Consider the following 16,037-nt stretch of genomic DNA (forward strand, 5'->3'; position numbering starts at 1 on the left):
TGGCAGCTACAAGCTATGTTCTTTGCTTCACTCTTTTTTCCAGCTGTGGCTCTGAGAGTAGAGAAGAATCTGTTTGAGTCTGGGTCCTTGTGTGGAGCAGATGGGAATGTGCTTAGGGAAAGCTGAAGCATGTAGACAAGTTGGAGAGAGCCCAGTGGAGGGTAACAAAAATGGTCAGGGGCCTGGGGCACACGACTTATGATGAGAGGCTGAGGGAGCCAGGCTCCTTTAGTTTAGAGAAGAGAAGACTTTAGAGGAGATTTAATAATAGCCTTCAACTACCTGAAGGGTGATTCCAAAGAGGATGGAGCTGGACTGTTCTCAGTGGTGGTAGATGACAGAACAAGGAGCAATGGTTTCAAGTTGCAGCAAGGGAGGTTTAGGTTGGATATTAGGAAATTCTGTCTTTCAAGGAGGGTAGTAAAGCACTAGAACAGGCTACCCAGAGAGGTTGTAGAATCTCCATCCTTAGAGGTTTTTAAGACCCAGCTAGAGAAAGCCTTGGCTGAAATGAGGTAGTTGGGGGATGATCCTGCTTTGAGTAGGGGGTTGGACTAGATGACTTTCTGAGGTCTCTTCCAACCATAATTTTTTATTATTCTATGAAAGGGAAGTGTTGCTGTCCTGCAATACCTGTGGCAGAGGAGGCTAAGAATTCCTTCTCTGTCCAGCGCTTTGTAATGGTCTGGTCTATAGAGTTGCATCTGGAACATCTCCCTCTGCTGTGCACCCCATGCCCTGGCCTGGTGCTCACACAGGGAGTGACTTTAGTGGGAGCTCTAGTACCAGCAGGGCCCCCAGGGCGACATGGGGATGTTGGTTCGACAGCAAGTCTAGCATCAGAAGAGCCAGTGCTCAGAGCAGTTGGCCCCAAGGCACAGAGATCAAGCGTCTTTCCTGGGGTCACTGGGAGAGTTTGTGGCAGAAAGACATACCTCACGGCCTTATGCAGCAGGCCATGCTGCTTCTCCGCTTGTCACCCTTTGGCATCCACCCTGCCCTTGGGGCTGCTGCTCCTGCCTTTGTGTAGGAGGAGGGCTTCAAGGTTTGCTCCCAATACGTTGATTCACTTTTGCCTCCAGTTGCACCCAGAGTCAGCACAACATGAAGCCATAGTCAGCACAGAGAGCAATGCTCACATCGCTGAGCACAGCACCAGAAGCACCCATGGAGTTAGCTCCCTGCTGAGGTCAGTGCAGCAAGTGGCTGTTACCCATTCTGCAGTCTAGTGTCCCCCTCGTGTGGAGGTTCATCACATTGCACCAAGGCTGATCTATGGAAGTCAGCACTCGGCTGTGACTGCTTTGGTTGGAGGAAAAAGGGACTTTACTTAAAATGAACTGACCCTAACTTAGTTGCCCCTGGCCGCTGGTTAATTGCTCCTTTTTGGTGCCCAGTAGCTGTGCAGCTCCTTGCTATTACTTGTACCTGGTAAGTCTCAGAAGCTCCAGCGCTACAAGGTCCTCTCCATTTCTCTGGTAAGGAAGGGGCAATTCCTGCCATAAATTGGCTCATGCTTAAGCAGAGGGAGGCTGCCCATGTTATCACCCCCATTATGAATGGGGTCCAGTGACTTGTGCACCATTGCAGAGCTGGGATTTCAGCTGAAATTCCCTTGTGGTGCTGTGTCTTGGCCACAGAACCAATCCTGCTCTCAGCTCTGCCCTAAAGGCACAAGCTTTTCATAGCAAGCTGAGTGCTCTCCTCCTGTCTCCCTTGAGCTCTGCTGAGGTTTATGCCACACAGTCCAGAATTTGTAACAGCAGCAGCTAGAGCCAAGGACAGTCCAGGCCTGAGAGGATGGTGGGACCAGATTGGGCAAGTGGTGGCAGGGACCCAGGATGTAGAAGAAAGTAAAATAACTGAGTCATGTGGGTTGCCAGCTGTTCTCCTCTCTTGATGGGAAAGTGCCAGTGAATATTGGCAGGGATGGGGCTTCCTCAGCCTCCCTTGTTCCATTGCCCAATTTCTAGTTATAAACATTTCCTCCTCCTGGATCTCAAGTTTCTTCCTTTATCCTGTCCTTGTGGACTCAGTACTGGTGCCTGGTCTTCCTGGGAACCTGCTGCCTTCTCTCTGCAGCCAGGAACCTGGATGGGAACCTGCTGCCTTCTCTTTGCTATGGCTCCAAGCCAGCATTTCCATTCCACAGGGAATTTGGGGAAAAGTTTTCACCCATCATTCCAGAGCCAAAAATATGATTTCTGCAGTTTCCAAGGGCAGGGAAAATCTTGGGGTGGGGTGGCAGGGAGGGAGGGAGAATCATTTTGAAACAATGGAAATATATTGATTTGAAAATTTCAGAGCCAACAAGCTCACTCTGGCTAAAGTGGCTCTGTTGCACTGGTTTCTGGAGGCAGCCTGCAGGGCACGCTTCACTGTAGGGTTCCTTGGTGTGGTTCCTGAGGTGGTAGAGACATACCCTTATTGTTCCCTGTTCCATGCTGTTGAGAGGTCCAAAGTCGGGGGTGAATGCACATGGTTTACAGCTATCAGAACTTCATCCTGTTCAAAAAGGACACAGGCATCTGCATTTCCATTAGGCACATCTGGAGGGCTTGATCTCATTAGCTGAGACTCAGGTGAGATGCCTAGCTGGATAAGCTGTATAGGGTGATACTTGCCTTCAAAACATCTGCTCTTCTGGTGCTTAAAGAAGCTCCGCACATTGGTACAGCCTGTCATAGGTCATGGGTCACCAGTGAGTTTGAGCAACGCTATGAATTGTGTGTGTATGGCCGTTGGTGGAAGCTTTGCTGGGAACATCAGGCTCAAACTCAAAGGTCTTTCACCAGCATGGGTGGGTTGGGCATCTTTGAAAGGTGACCCTCTACTTAATGCTGCAGAAACTGCACCCCTGGCCCGTGCACCATGAAGGAGAAGGTTGTCTCCATCAAATTGGGGCCTGTGCTGGGCTTGTCCCAAGGCAACAGAAGCCATGGACAGGGTTTGTTGCACCACATCCATTGTTCTGTCCTGTGCAGCAGGTTGCTTTCTCTGTTGGCCATGCTTAGACATTGTTACCCACACACAGGGCCCCCCTTCCCCAAGAACGGTGCTGGCAGGAAAGGGGAGTGGCTGAGCGGAGGGAGGAGGGTGGCTGGACATTGCACTACCAAGTAAGCCATGAGAAGAGCACACAAATTCAGAAAGAGCAGACTGTGTCAGGCCAGCCTGCAAACTTTTCCTATCAGTATTGCAAAGGGTTACAGAGCTGGAAGGTGGCCAGGATACCTCAGTTCTAGTCCCAGCTCTGCCACTGACCTGCTGCCTGATCTTGGGCCAGCCCCTCCCTTGCTGTGCCTTAGTTTCCCCTCCTGTTCTTTGTCCGTCTCACCTGTTCCAGGGCAGGGAGTTTCCCTTCTTGTATGTTCAGGCAGTGTTCGACACAGACCTAGTTGTGCTCTGGACCATAACGCCGTGTATACAAAGAGCAAAATAATAATGCAGACAAGGCAAGGAAGTGCGGGTACAGGATGGAGAGTGACAAGGCCAACAAGCCATTATAAGGCAAGGCGGCAGCTTTGCTTTTTTGATCCTGAAATGATAAAGAACTGGAAATCCTTGCTAAACCCCTGTGCAAAAGCTGATAACCCATGTTTGAGAGACACCATGAATTATTTCCCCCTGCCCTCCCAAAGTGGTTTGCATTTGGTTTCTGGATTTGATGGACTAGAATGGGGTTGAGCCTGGCTATCTCCAGCTCCGTGTTTGTAGGGGGCACCAGCAGAGTGAGAACTTGACTTGGCGCTTCCGAAAGCTTCCACCCAGAGCCCTGTGCATTCCTATCAGTGCAGCTAAGATGTCCTGAGCTAATGGCTGTGGCTCTGCAGGCAGGCATGCGCTTGGATGATACAAAACGTGACTCTCTCTCTCTGCCCCCATAATTTATGGTTTGGTGGCTGTGCTTGAATCAGGACCCAGAATGACATCATCCAAAATAATCAAATGAGGTTGGGTTCAACCCATAGCTACTGGCCAGAAAGCACTTTGAAGTGCTATATAAAGCAGCCTGCAACCCTCACAGGTACTCTGTAGCCAGGGCTTGTCCTTCTGGATTTTCCTCTCCTCAGCTTTTCTCTTCTGCATCCCAAGGCGTGTCTGTCTCGCTGGGATTCTGTTCAGGATGCAGTTATGCGTCATGTGCCAGTTAATGGATTTTCAGAATACAGCATCTCTTTTTTTTAATTTCTTTTTTTTTGTATTTGTCCTGTCAGCATTTCTCCTCGGGCCACTGGCAACGCTGCAGTTTAAGTAGCAACCAGTCAATATTAACTTGTTCCTTGAAGCCAGCTTGGAGAAATGCTTTGGTATGGTGCAGCATTGTGCATCTATACAAGGCCCATTCCTACTAGGACAAATAATCTTGTTTGGTGGTCATCAAGCCAGGATCTATGGTTGGTGGCCTTCAGAAAGTGGTCTGCCAAGCTATAAGGGTTTGACAAGGGTGTGGGGGAGAGCTTGGGCAAAGAGGTCATTGCTCACTTGCAGAGGTTGCTCACAGGATGAAATGGTGGGAAAAATCACTGGAAGGCATCAGAGCAGTGCCTCCTTACTGTCTGAGTAGCTGCCTTTGCTGCCTCTAGCTGGGTTTCTTGCCCAGAAAGTCCCAGTATCCTAACATTTCTTCACTCGCACATGGGCTCCAGGCTGTAGCAGGAGAGTTACCCATTCAGGAAGGTAAGGGGCAAATCTCCTGCGCTCAGGAGGAAACCATGCTGATGTGAGCATCTTTCAGCTATCCACAAAGAAGGGGAGATGCCAGCAGATGGCCTGATGCTCTCTAACTTTTGAGTGTTTAGGAGTATTGCGTGACAGTCTCATGGGAGTGAATTACAACCTGTGGTCTGATATTAAGGGATGCTGATCCCCCATCATACCACAAAGCTGTGGTGGTTGCATCCAGGTTGTCCTAGGTTCAGGCCTTTCCAGTGGTTACCAGAGCCCAGAACTGATGGGGTATGAAACCCATGAGGTATAATATGAACAAGCTGCTGGCAGGGAGGAGCAGGGAAGGGCTGGCCATGTGTGATATGACAGCTGCCATAGGGAGGGAGGTTTCCTGCTCTAGGAATGTTTCCCAGGGCCCCTCTCTTCTCTCCACGTGTTTTATGATGACTCCAGTTTCATAAAGCCAATTTTTAACTCAATAAATGCAGGGTAATTAGGGAAATCCCTTTGCTGTGGTTGGCTGCCTCTTTTCCCTCCCTCCTACACCCCACCTTGTAACAGGCACACAGAGAATAGAGGGGCTGTTGGCATAGCTTCAGCTCTCCATTTATACTGACCCATCCTCAGGAGCTCCTGCTGTGACCTCTGGACAAGCCACTCCTCAAATCAGTGTCTCTGTGACATGGGCATAATGGTATTCTCGCGCTTAAAGGCTCATGTTTGAAAAGTGCTGTATAAGGAAAAAGCACCCAGGAGCGATGCTAGGTGTTAGGTTTGGAGATGGAGTGGGAATACCAGTTAGGGTGGAGACGGAGAAAGAATCACAGAGAAGTAAGGCTGGAAGGGATGCCCATAGATCATCTAATCCAACCCCTAGGGGCTATCTTTACAACCAGCTGCAGAACACAGGGTGAGAGCAAGATTTGGTGACCAGAGACTTCTTCCTCTCTGAGCCCCTGGTGGAGTCACTTCCCTTGCGGAGAGTCACTGCCAAATATTCCCGGGAAGGGGAGATAGAAATGAAAACAACACAAGGCAAAACATGCCAGAGAGATGAAGCCATCAGGGAGCAGGAGGGGAGAGGCTCTGATAACAGTCAGTGGCAGGTTAGCTGTGCCTCACTGATGATCCCAGTGAGGATGCTGAAGTCTGTGCTCTTCCTCCTGCCTGTGCATGTGTTCCTTGCTGGCTCGCTCCGTCTGAGCTGTTGTGGGATTGTTTTTGTAATATCACAGCATAGAGGCATCTGGTTGGCAAAGAACATCAGGCCCTTCAGAAAGAGCTGCGAGGATCAAACACAAGGGGTGAAGTCAGGGGTCTGCTTCCAGTCCCACATTCCTGTGGAGACCCTGGGGTTTCCAGTGCAAAGACAAGGAAGTTCAGAGTCAAAGCTAAAGTGCCTCCTGACTCTCTTTGCTCCTGTCTGGATACAGCTCCCATCTTCCCCACACAGCCAGATAACCAGGCAGCACAGAGGAGTCCTTCCTAGCACCAGCATGTATGCTAAGGCCAAGCTGAAGCCCTGTGCTCAGCTCTCCCTTGGAATTTCACTGCCTTTCCCATGTGTGCCTGTGGCAGCTCTGGCGCTGTTTGGCTTGGACGTCAGGGCTGTTATATAAGTGCCTGCTGTGTGCGGTTGGAGAGCTGCATCGCAGTGGGCTGCTTTTCACCCACTGCAAATCCAGCCCTGAGTCACCGTCTCTCTGAGGCCTTGGAGGTGGGTCTGAGGCTGATGAGTGGACAGAGGCAGCATATATATATATTAACTGAAGTATCAGAGCTCTCCTGCTTGATGGGATGATACCCACTGCTCACTCAGCAGCCTGTTAACCTGGTGGACCTTTGCTCTCAGATGGCTGTGTCCAGATAAATGAACACATTACAGTGAAGTCAGAGGGAGCAGGGGCTTGGCACAGATCAGCTGCTTTTTGTAAACCATAGCCCCTCAGCCCTGTTTTGGGGTACATAGACAGGGACCACAGAACAGTTGTCACTCCCTGCCCCTCCTAACTTTGTCAGTGCTTCCTCCTGCCCAGGCCCTGCAGATCTCAAAGCACTTTATGAAGTGCAGTGGGGTGGGATTGGCAGACCATTACTGGCCGATAGGGAGCTGCTTGCTTGATGTGCTCTCCGGAAAGCAGGCCCAGGGAAGAGATGCAGAGTGCATCTACGCCCTCCTCACCCCTGCACCAGGTGTTTGCTTGAGCTACCATATGACCACCAGGGCTTTGGACTGTTTCTGCAGAAATAATACCTCATCAGAGGGTGGTGTAGGTAGGTGGATGCCATTTTGGACAGTTACAGAGCAAAGGTGCCCATACGTTTTCTTCCAGCCTTTTTTGGGCCCCTCCCCTAAGATCTGGGGGATGTGACTCCCCTGTAGCCACAGGGTGTGGGCATTGATTAAGTTTGGGTCTTTTGTTTTCTTTCTCTTCTGGAGTTCCTGTATCCCACAGGACATATAAAAAGACTGTTTTCTAACCCCTCCCTAGGCTTAAAGCCATTGGCTCCATGGGGGACCATCAAAAACTCCGTGCACAAGAACTCATAGCACCCAGGTTCCCTTACTAACAGCTGTGTATGGATGAGACCTTGGTTTCAGGTGCTCAAATGGTAAGGATGAGCCTTTCCTTTCAGGAGAGATGTCTTGAGTTGCAGCAGTTGAAGAGGTATAACCCAGAATGGGAGGATGAGGTGTGATGTGGAGCTTGACTCATGCATATTCTCAGGAGAGCCATGCTCATGGGGTTGCCCAAGGTATAAAAAGACAGAGGTTCATGCCACTCCTGAACCATTGATGTTGCCATCTCTTTCAATTTTATCAAAAGCTCCATCACATCTGGTGCATTTCTTAAATCCCCAGCTCCTGGAGTCATATGATGTCTTGGGTTTATTGGCTTATAGTATTAAAACAGAATAGCACATCCTGTGTTCATACAGGGGGATGGGTTAGATGAACCTATGATTCTGAAAGAAACTTCTACTTGTCTTGGTTGCAAAAATGGAAGGCTGTGAATTTGACTGAACCCCAAAGGTTCAAAACATGGAGGGTAAAAAGTGGATTGGTGAAAAGGTAGGGTCAGCAAAGGTCAGTTGCCTACTGGTGGGGCCTTAACTTAAGATCAAAGAGAACCACTGTAGAAAGCAGAGATGGGTTAACAGCACAAATGACCAGATCCAGAGAGGTTTGGATCTGGGTTTCTGAGTCTTCAGGAAACTTTGCAGCGTCTTAACAGTTTCAGACACAAGGTTAGAAAAATGGGCAGAATGAAATAGGATGCAGTTCAACAAAGACAAGTGCAAAGTGCTGCACCTGGGCAAAAAGAACCACCAACACACTTACAGGCTGGGGGATGACCTTCTCGGCAGCACAGCAGCGGAAAGGGATCTTGGAGTCATAGCTGACTCCAAGATGAACATGAGTCGTCAATGTGACAAAGTAATCGACAAAGCTAACTGCACTTCATCATGCATTAGCAGATGCATGACAAACAGGTCCAGGGTGGTGATGCTTCCCCTCTATGCAGCACTGGTCAGGCCACAATTGTAGTACTGCATCCCGTTTTGGGTGCCGCACTTCAAGGGGGACACGGAGAATCTTGAGAGGGTTCAGAGGAGGCCGCTCGTACGGTCAGAGGCCCGCAGGCAAGGCCCTGTGAGGAGAGACTAAGGGACCTGGATCTCTCCACCTTCATGAGAAGGATGAGAGGTGATCTTGTGGCTGCCTATAAATTCATCAGGGGAGGGCAGCAGGGAATAGGAGATGCTCTATTTACTAGGGCACCCCCTGGAGTAACTAGGAACAATGGCCAGAAACTGATAGCAGATTTAGGATGGACATCAGGAAGAACTTCTTCACAGTAAGGGTTGCCAGAATCTGGAATGGACTCCTAAGGGAGATGGTGCTCTCCCCTACCTTGGGGGTCTTCAAGAGGAGACTGGACAAGCTCTTACCTGGGGACATTTGAACCCCAGCAGTCTTTCCTGCCCAGGGCAGGGGGTTGGACTCGATGACCTACTGAGGTCCCTTCCAAGCCTAACATCTGTGAAGCTATGAGGCTGCTTGGGGTGGGGTACAGAGCAGGCGTCACGGGACCAAAACGTTACTCGGTTCCATCAGTCAGAATTTCTAAGGAGTACAGTAGACCGGGAGTCCAACTGATAACTGGCTTCAGCTTCTGGGCTGGGGCAGCATCCTGTTTGTTTAAGGCATGCTGTGGAGCCATTCTCACGTCAGAGGAATTGGCCTGGGCTATTGTCAGAGCTACACTTAGTCCCTGTCTCGCTGTTCCTGTTCACAGGCCCCACCCTCAAGCCAGGCTAAAGCAGCAGCGCAGGAAATTCCAGCCAGCTGGCTGTTGTGGGAGCTCTCTCCCTTGCAGAAGGGCCGAGCTCTCTGTATATGTATATGTGTGTGTGTGTGTGTGTGTGTGTGCGCGCGCGCGTGTAGGCGGGGGTGGCTGCCTTATGGAATTAGTCAAGGCTGGGAGTGAACACATGGGTTGGGTGTTTTATTGTTGTTTTTTTTTAATTTTTTGGCCCATGGTGGCTCTGTGTCTCACCCGCCGTGGTTATGGATACAATCATTATTCAGGAGCGATTAGTGGAGAAGCTGCTTTCTCCCCGGACTCGGGCACAGAGAAGCCACTCGGCCAAGCTGAAGGTACAGGGCATATTTATAGCAATGTGTGATCCCGGGAGCAGCAGGGACAGGAGGGGGGAGAATGCTGCCTGAGGAGGAATGTGTAGCAGAGGAAGAGACCTCTGGAGAGCAGAGGAGCGGAAAGAAGCTGGTAAGGGGAAGATTTGGCCGGGGGTGGAATCAGGATTAGGCTGGGAACTCGTGGGGGCTAGAGAGGGACTGGAGCAAAGGGAACAGGAAAGCAAGAGGGGAAGTGGGACAGCTGGGGACACATGACAGTGCTTTGGTGGCATATTTTATCTACTGACTCCTTGCTGATTCAGTCCAAGTCAGGGGAAGGGGGAACATGGGGTACAAGCTAATCTGCATTGCTCTGTGTGTGGGTGTGTGTGTGTGTGTGTGTGTGTGTGTGTGTACATGCACAGTACCTGTTTTGCACTGCATTTTAACTAGCATTTCTCTCTGCTGCCATGGGGGTATTGAAGTCTGGGTTGGTGACCTCTTTTCAGCTACCCCTACATGCTGTGCTCTGTGATGGGGAGGGGCTGCAGGACCTGCGGTTTCCGATTTAGGCAGTTGTTTCTGTCTCAAGCCTGTTTAGGCTGCAGGAAATGACCGTGATCTGAAGGTCTGTCGTTGCATCCCCAGGCAGATCTGGCTCTGCTTTTCCACATGGAAGCAGCTGCAAGAAGCTGGGGCTTTCCAGTCCTGTGAATGTTACTGGTCAAAGGGGATGCCAGCAGCGACAGGAACACGCTCATGTTGACACTAGTCACAGTCCAGGGAAACATGCAGGGGGTTGCATTTGCTGTGACCTTTGGGCATAAAATAGCTCCTTTCCTGTTATCTGCCTTTTGCAGGGCTTATGCAGGCTTCAGTCATCATTTGGCCTCCGACTGAGGGTTAGATCTAACCAAACCCAGTGGTCCGGCCTGTGGAATCATACCAGGATGGATTAGGCCCATTAGCTTGGCAGTCCTATTACATGTCGGCTGGGGGACATGATGGGAAGATTGCAGAGGTAAGGGGAGCAGGGCACAGTCACACCTTGAATTTGATCACATATACAGAGAGGCAGCATGACTGAGTGCCATGGCTGGGAAAGAGATTTCTCTCATGGTAGCTCTGGTCCTCAAATGCCAGCAACCCAGATTCAATTTGAACATCTTGGATCAAAGTGCCTGGGGGTCATTCCCAAGAGAACATTTGATTTACTGCCTGTCCCATCTGTACGTGGCTGACACAGCTGATTACGAAGAGAACAGGATCTCACCTGGGTAGAACGCATTGTTGTGACCTTCATTGAGGTGCACAGTACATACCGAGCTAGAGATTAGACCAAACAGTTTTGTTGCTCTGGAGACGCTTGCGTTTTCAGATGGGTCCTGAAGGTCTGTGAAGCCTCCACTTGTTCTCTCGGTGGCATCAGCCGCAGCTGGTGGGTCTATGTCCAGTTGCCTTAGTATGTGCGCGAGGTGGAAGAGATGCACAGACAGTGTATGCAAAGGATATGGCAGTGGATCCTGTCAGGAAGGACCTCTCTGACATGGCTCTGTGCTGGGCTGCCTTCCTCCTGCTGCTAGTTTCTCCCTGGTGAATGGGGTTGCTTTAGGTTCCTGTAAATGCTGGGCTCTGTTGGGTGAGAGGGAGTTTTGGTACTGTTTCAGGTGCCCTAGGATCAATGCCTAAGTCTGCAGGGCAGAGGGATTCTGCTTTACTGCAGTTCAGAGGCACCCAGCCTTCCTCCACCAGCTCGGATATGAGTGCTCTCCTCAGGTGGCTTCCTGATCCCATTCATACCAGGTGTTAAGGAATACAGGTATTAGTGCAGCTTAGGAGCCTGGAAGGCAAAATGGCTTAAAACAGAACACACAATTGATCAGACATGCTGATCTCGTATGTTCAGGGCGCAGGCCCCTTCTTGGCCTCACAGGTTTTCTCTGCTGAATTTCTTAGCTTCTTTTTGCAGGGCACATGTATGGGGCGGAAAAGTCACTGGCAAGGCATATTTGGCCTCTAGTAAGTTCAGAACTACACTGAAGGCTGTGTTACACCCAGGAAGGCCTCTTGAAACCTGCCAGGGATGCTCCTAAAGGAGTCAGCTGGCAATGAAAAGTGCTGTCTTTCTTGCAGAAGCAGCCTGTTTCCTTTCCATTAACTATCACAGACAAGGGTTGAAGTGAAATTAAACTGGCAGGGGAGCTCTCGCCACATCAGCCAGGGAGGCAGGATGTTCTTTTTGTAGTGGAGCAGCACCAGGCAGGAGGAAGAAGAGCTCTTCTGACCTCACCCTCCTCCTCACCCATCGCCCCTTGTTCTCAATCCTGATTATGGATGGAGCAGCCTCATGTTCACTTTAAAAATGCTGAAGGGAACATGTGTTGTTAGGTGAATGAGCTGCTGATTAAAGATGACACCTTGGGCCAGATAGGCTTTGCCCAGATGAACTGAAGGGACCAGTCTCTGTTAAGATATAGTGATGTAACCAGGGCTGTAATTTGTCTGCGGTCTCCAGCTTGGCCTGAGTAGCCACAGTAAAAATGGGCCAGAATTGCACCAGTTTACATACCTTGTAGTTTGCATAGTTACACCAGGGATCCATTTGCCTGATATCAAGTCATCTACTGAATCAGCTCTTCTGGCCAAGTATTATTACTGCAGTTGTCCCACTCTTACAGTCCCTTGGGGCAGGAGCTGGCGATTACACTTTCTAGACACTGTTAGGTGTCCACTCAGACCTCAGTCCTGCAACACATGCAAAGCTTGAGCACCTCCGAAGAGTTTAAGGGAGATGTCTGCATATTGAACCCAACATTGGTGTATTACTGACCAACGCTGCTGCTCATTTGTTAGGATGTGGTTTGTTCTCTGAGGACTCCTCTTTTACTGACTTACATTTTAATCGCAAGTCAAGCAGCCACAAAGTGGAACAGCTTTGGTGTGCTGTGGACGTTGAAGAGATGGGATTCTTTTGATCAAGTCGGCCAGTTCCCTCTTGCAAGCTGACACTGCCACGTCCACGTTTCCTGCCTTTCTTCGCCTGCTTTGTATTGGACTTTTGCAACACGTTGTAGGAGCACTATCAGCATTTATTCATAGGTGGTCACCCTTCATAATCCAATGGAGTCCAGTGTGTGGAAGTCACCTGGGACCATATTTACCTGTCTTTGAATTTGAGATCCTTGGAAAATTATACATTTGTTTTACCTTTCCATGTCTAAAATCTAGTTATTGGAGATTCCTTCTAAATTCATATCCTCCTACCACTGCCACACGGAAAGCAGTAGCTGGGGACAGGCAGCCTGCCCCGCTCCTCTTGTTTCCTCCTTGCCACTTGCACTCCTCCTCCCACCTGTCTCCCTGCTGCCTCTCCCTCTCCCAATGCTTTCCCACTCTGCTACTTGTCCCCCACTGGCGCCTATCCCCTTTGACCCCTGCCCTTGTCCACTTACCTTTGGAGTTACTTTGGCTCTGGCTCCATCTTTTCTGGGAGCATGGAGCACCTGGCACAGGCAGCAGGTGGCTCTAGCTCCAGCCTGGATTCAGGGTCAGGGTTGGGGTTGGGGTCAGGGCCAGAGCCACAACCATTCCCCCCTGCTTTGTGTGTCCTTTTCCCCATGCTCCACCTGCTCCATGCATCCTTTTCCCGGGCCCCTTGTCACTCTGCATGTTCCTTCTCCCATACTCCTTCCACTGCCTTGCTCCTTTTTGCACTGCACACCCCCTTCCTCCATGTCCCTTCCCTTTGCTCCTCTGCTGCTTCTGGTTTCTAGGGTTGTCATGTGGCAGGGGTGGGCAATTATTTCGGGCGGAGGGCTGCTTACTGAGTTTTTGGCAAGCCATTGAGGGCCACATGACAGGCAGCCAGGAGCTGATAAATATTAATTTTCTAAATTTTTTTTTAGGGGCCAAGCGGGCCGGATAGAATGACCTGGTGGGCTGCATCTGGCCTGCGGGCCGCGTTTTGCCGACCCCTGTAATGTGGGGTATCAAAGCCTTTTAGCGCTCTTAATGAAACCCTTGTTTGGGAAGAATGCTGGGGGCCTGGGGCTTCTCTCTTATTTTGTTTGTCGGTCCCTCTCGGTGCCTGTCTTCACTATCTCTTTGTCCATGAATCATGGCTGCACCTGATCCCACATGTGCCAGACCCCAGAAGTGAGACAGCGTGGCTGCTTTCAAGCAACCCCAAGCATGCATCATTAAGCAGGCCAAAGGGCAGCACCAAGCATGCTCCCAGTGCTGCTCAAAGGTGGCCCCGTGGCCTCATTTTCAACATGTGCGGGAGTGGGAGGGGAGTGCCCATAGGGCGGCACTCTGGGGCTTTGTGCAGGAACGGTGTCAACAAGCCCTTTGTGTCTCTAGTAACTATGAGGCGACAAAGAGGCATTTCAGGCCATGGCTGAAATGTACTCGGTGTTCTCACCGTGGTGGTGTTGAGCACATGAAGGGAGAGGTCTGAGCCACTCTGTCAGGGTTTAGTGGTCAGCATGTCAATGTGTCCTATAAACTCCCCCAGCTTGCAAAGCACTCAAGATTGGGCCTATCCCCACCAGGGTTTGGTTTTGTTGCAAGCAGTTGTCCCAGGCACCGCATAGTTGGGCTGAAAGTAAAAAAAAATAGGAACAGGACTGATCCTTAGAGCATGTAAACCTGCTTGAAGTAGGGGTGTTATGCTGATTTATACCAGGCTACAGGACAAGATGCTGGCAAGCGAGACAGACCAAAGGTCTGCATGGTTCCAGCTTTGTGTCTTTTACAGCGCATCGGATATGATGGAGCTGGCGAGGCCAAGTTACCTCCTGCATGCGGGTCCTGTCAGACTCTCTGGCAAGCTGTGCTTGATGGCCAGGAAGGGGGGAAACATCGTGTATGAGCGGAAACCTCTGTGTCAGTGCTGGGACTGAGCTGCGAGAGGCTCTTGGCTGTGCTGATTCTGTCTGCGTGGCGAGAATCCCTGCTGCTTGTTTGTTCTCAGGACGCGGTTTTGAAATGCAGAATCTGTGATGTCTCCAGCTTGGGTGTTCGGTGAATTGTTGCTTCCTCTTGGTTGGGACTTGGAAAATATGTAAGAAAGGAGTGAGTTTTGCCAAGGTCCTCACGCAGTCTCTGGCTGGGGCTGGAGGAGTGGAGAGGGGTATGTGTATAGCACTGGAGCAATCGCTGTAGCCCAGTTTGTGTGCTGGGCTGTTCTTGCAGTCAGGCTGTAGGAAACTGTTACTAAGTGAGGATGGAGCAGACTTGGCTGAGAGAATGATGCCTCTGTATACCCGGAGCTGTGCGCAGCCAGCAGTTCCTCCCTGACTGCGAGAGCTATGAATACTGCATTCATGGGGCTTTGCCGAGCTAAGCTCGAATTTTAGGGGCACAAGCAGGTAAATGAGTCTGCTGTTCCCCAGGGAACGTCTGCCACATCTGAAAGCCAATGTTAACAGTGACTGTGTGGGTGGTTCTTCCTAGCCAAGGAAGGCTGGGCTAGGCCTGGAAATGAATCTGCTGATGCGAGTGCACCCTTGAGTTTCATCTGCCTGGGATGTTAGCCCATTCTGAAAATACGTTTATGCCACAGGCCTCTTCCACGTGTGCAGAATATCTTTGAAAGTGACTCATAAAGGCGGCAGGCTACACACAGTACCTGTTTGCCTGCAGCATCTGTCATGCCTGCAGCTTCTACCCTGGTATGAATTTATGAAATTTCCTCCTTCCGTGTGCAGTGACTGGCAGTGTCCTTTCACACGGACTGGGCTTATCTGACACATGATGCAGCCATTCAGTGCATGCTACACACTTGCAGTATGCCTGTAGAGCTCACAGGCTATGATAAGAGCACTCATGAGAAGGCACAGTTAGATAAGGTGCCAGTCAGTGGCACTCAGAATGTGTGGCATTGCTCCTGAGCTTGTAGGCCCAATAAAGCTTCATGCTACTGTGCATGGCCAGTGGCTTTTTGGGTGTGCAGCTCTTCACACGCAAGTCTGAACACATACAGTTGGCTTATGAACTGCAAACTCTATGGGCATGTACATTTACTGCTGGCCAGGGGAGATACCTGCTGATGGATGCTGCATGCTGGTATTCCCATATGGGGGAGGTCTCTGCTGGAAAATACATGTGTGATGCAGACACGTGCTGAGGATCTGTAATGGGAAAGAGCTGGGAGGTCCAGCTGGATCTGCCCCTTCTTGGATCAAACATCTGGAGCCCCAACAGTCTTGGACATGTTCTCTGTCTCTCTGACTTTGTTATGTCACTCTCTGGGCTCTTTATACTTGACTGTCTTTTGAAATAACTACTAGAGCTGGTTGGTGTTTCCCATTACTTAGTCAGGAGTGGAGGTGACAGTGCAAGAAATAAAAGCCTGATAAAGGGAGTGGAGACCAATTCATCATAGAATTATAGAAAATTAAGGTTGGAAGGGATCTCAGGAGGCCATCTAGTCCAACCCCCTGCTCAAAGCAGGACCATCCCGAACTAGATCATCCCAGCCAAGGCTTTGTCGAGCCAGGCCTTAAAAATCTCCAGGGATGGAGATTTCACCACCTGTCTAGGTAACCCGTTCCAGTGCTTCACCATGCTTCTAAGGTTGCTAATATCCAACCTAAACTTCCTGTGCTGCCATTTGAGACCATTGATCTCTGTTTTGTCATGGCCTTTTATACACAGCCCCAGAGCCTGGGCAGCCCTGGGGAGCATAATACATTGGAGCTGTGGCTTTTTCCTTACATGA

At 50.3% G+C, this 16,037-nt stretch overlaps 1 protein-coding gene across 6 annotated transcripts in view; it reads left to right on the plus strand.

The window, feature by feature from the left end:
* The window catches only part of SEPT5 (septin 5), a 57,390-nt gene that overhangs the window by 26,091 nt on the left and 15,262 nt on the right, over positions 1–16,037 (plus strand). Inside the window, exon 1 of one of the 6 annotated variants that reach the window (XM_025201554.1) lies at positions 9,115–9,334. The exons of 2 other annotated variants lie outside the window; for them this stretch is intronic. In XM_025201554.1, the coding sequence (XP_025057339.1) occupies positions 9,245–9,334 (90 nt within the window). In that variant the 5' untranslated portion in view covers positions 9,115–9,244. Of the gene's footprint in view, positions 1–9,114; positions 9,335–9,370; positions 9,465–9,883; positions 10,335–16,037 lie in introns of those variants that run through there. 3 more of the 6 variants (XM_006021535.3, XM_025201556.1, XM_025201557.1) reach the window with 3 other exon arrangements.

Source organism: Alligator sinensis, unplaced genomic scaffold (genome assembly GCF_000455745.1).
Source record: "Alligator sinensis unplaced genomic scaffold, ASM45574v1 scaffold570_1, whole genome shotgun sequence".
Lineage (NCBI taxonomy): Eukaryota > Metazoa > Chordata > Crocodylia > Alligatoridae > Alligator > Alligator sinensis.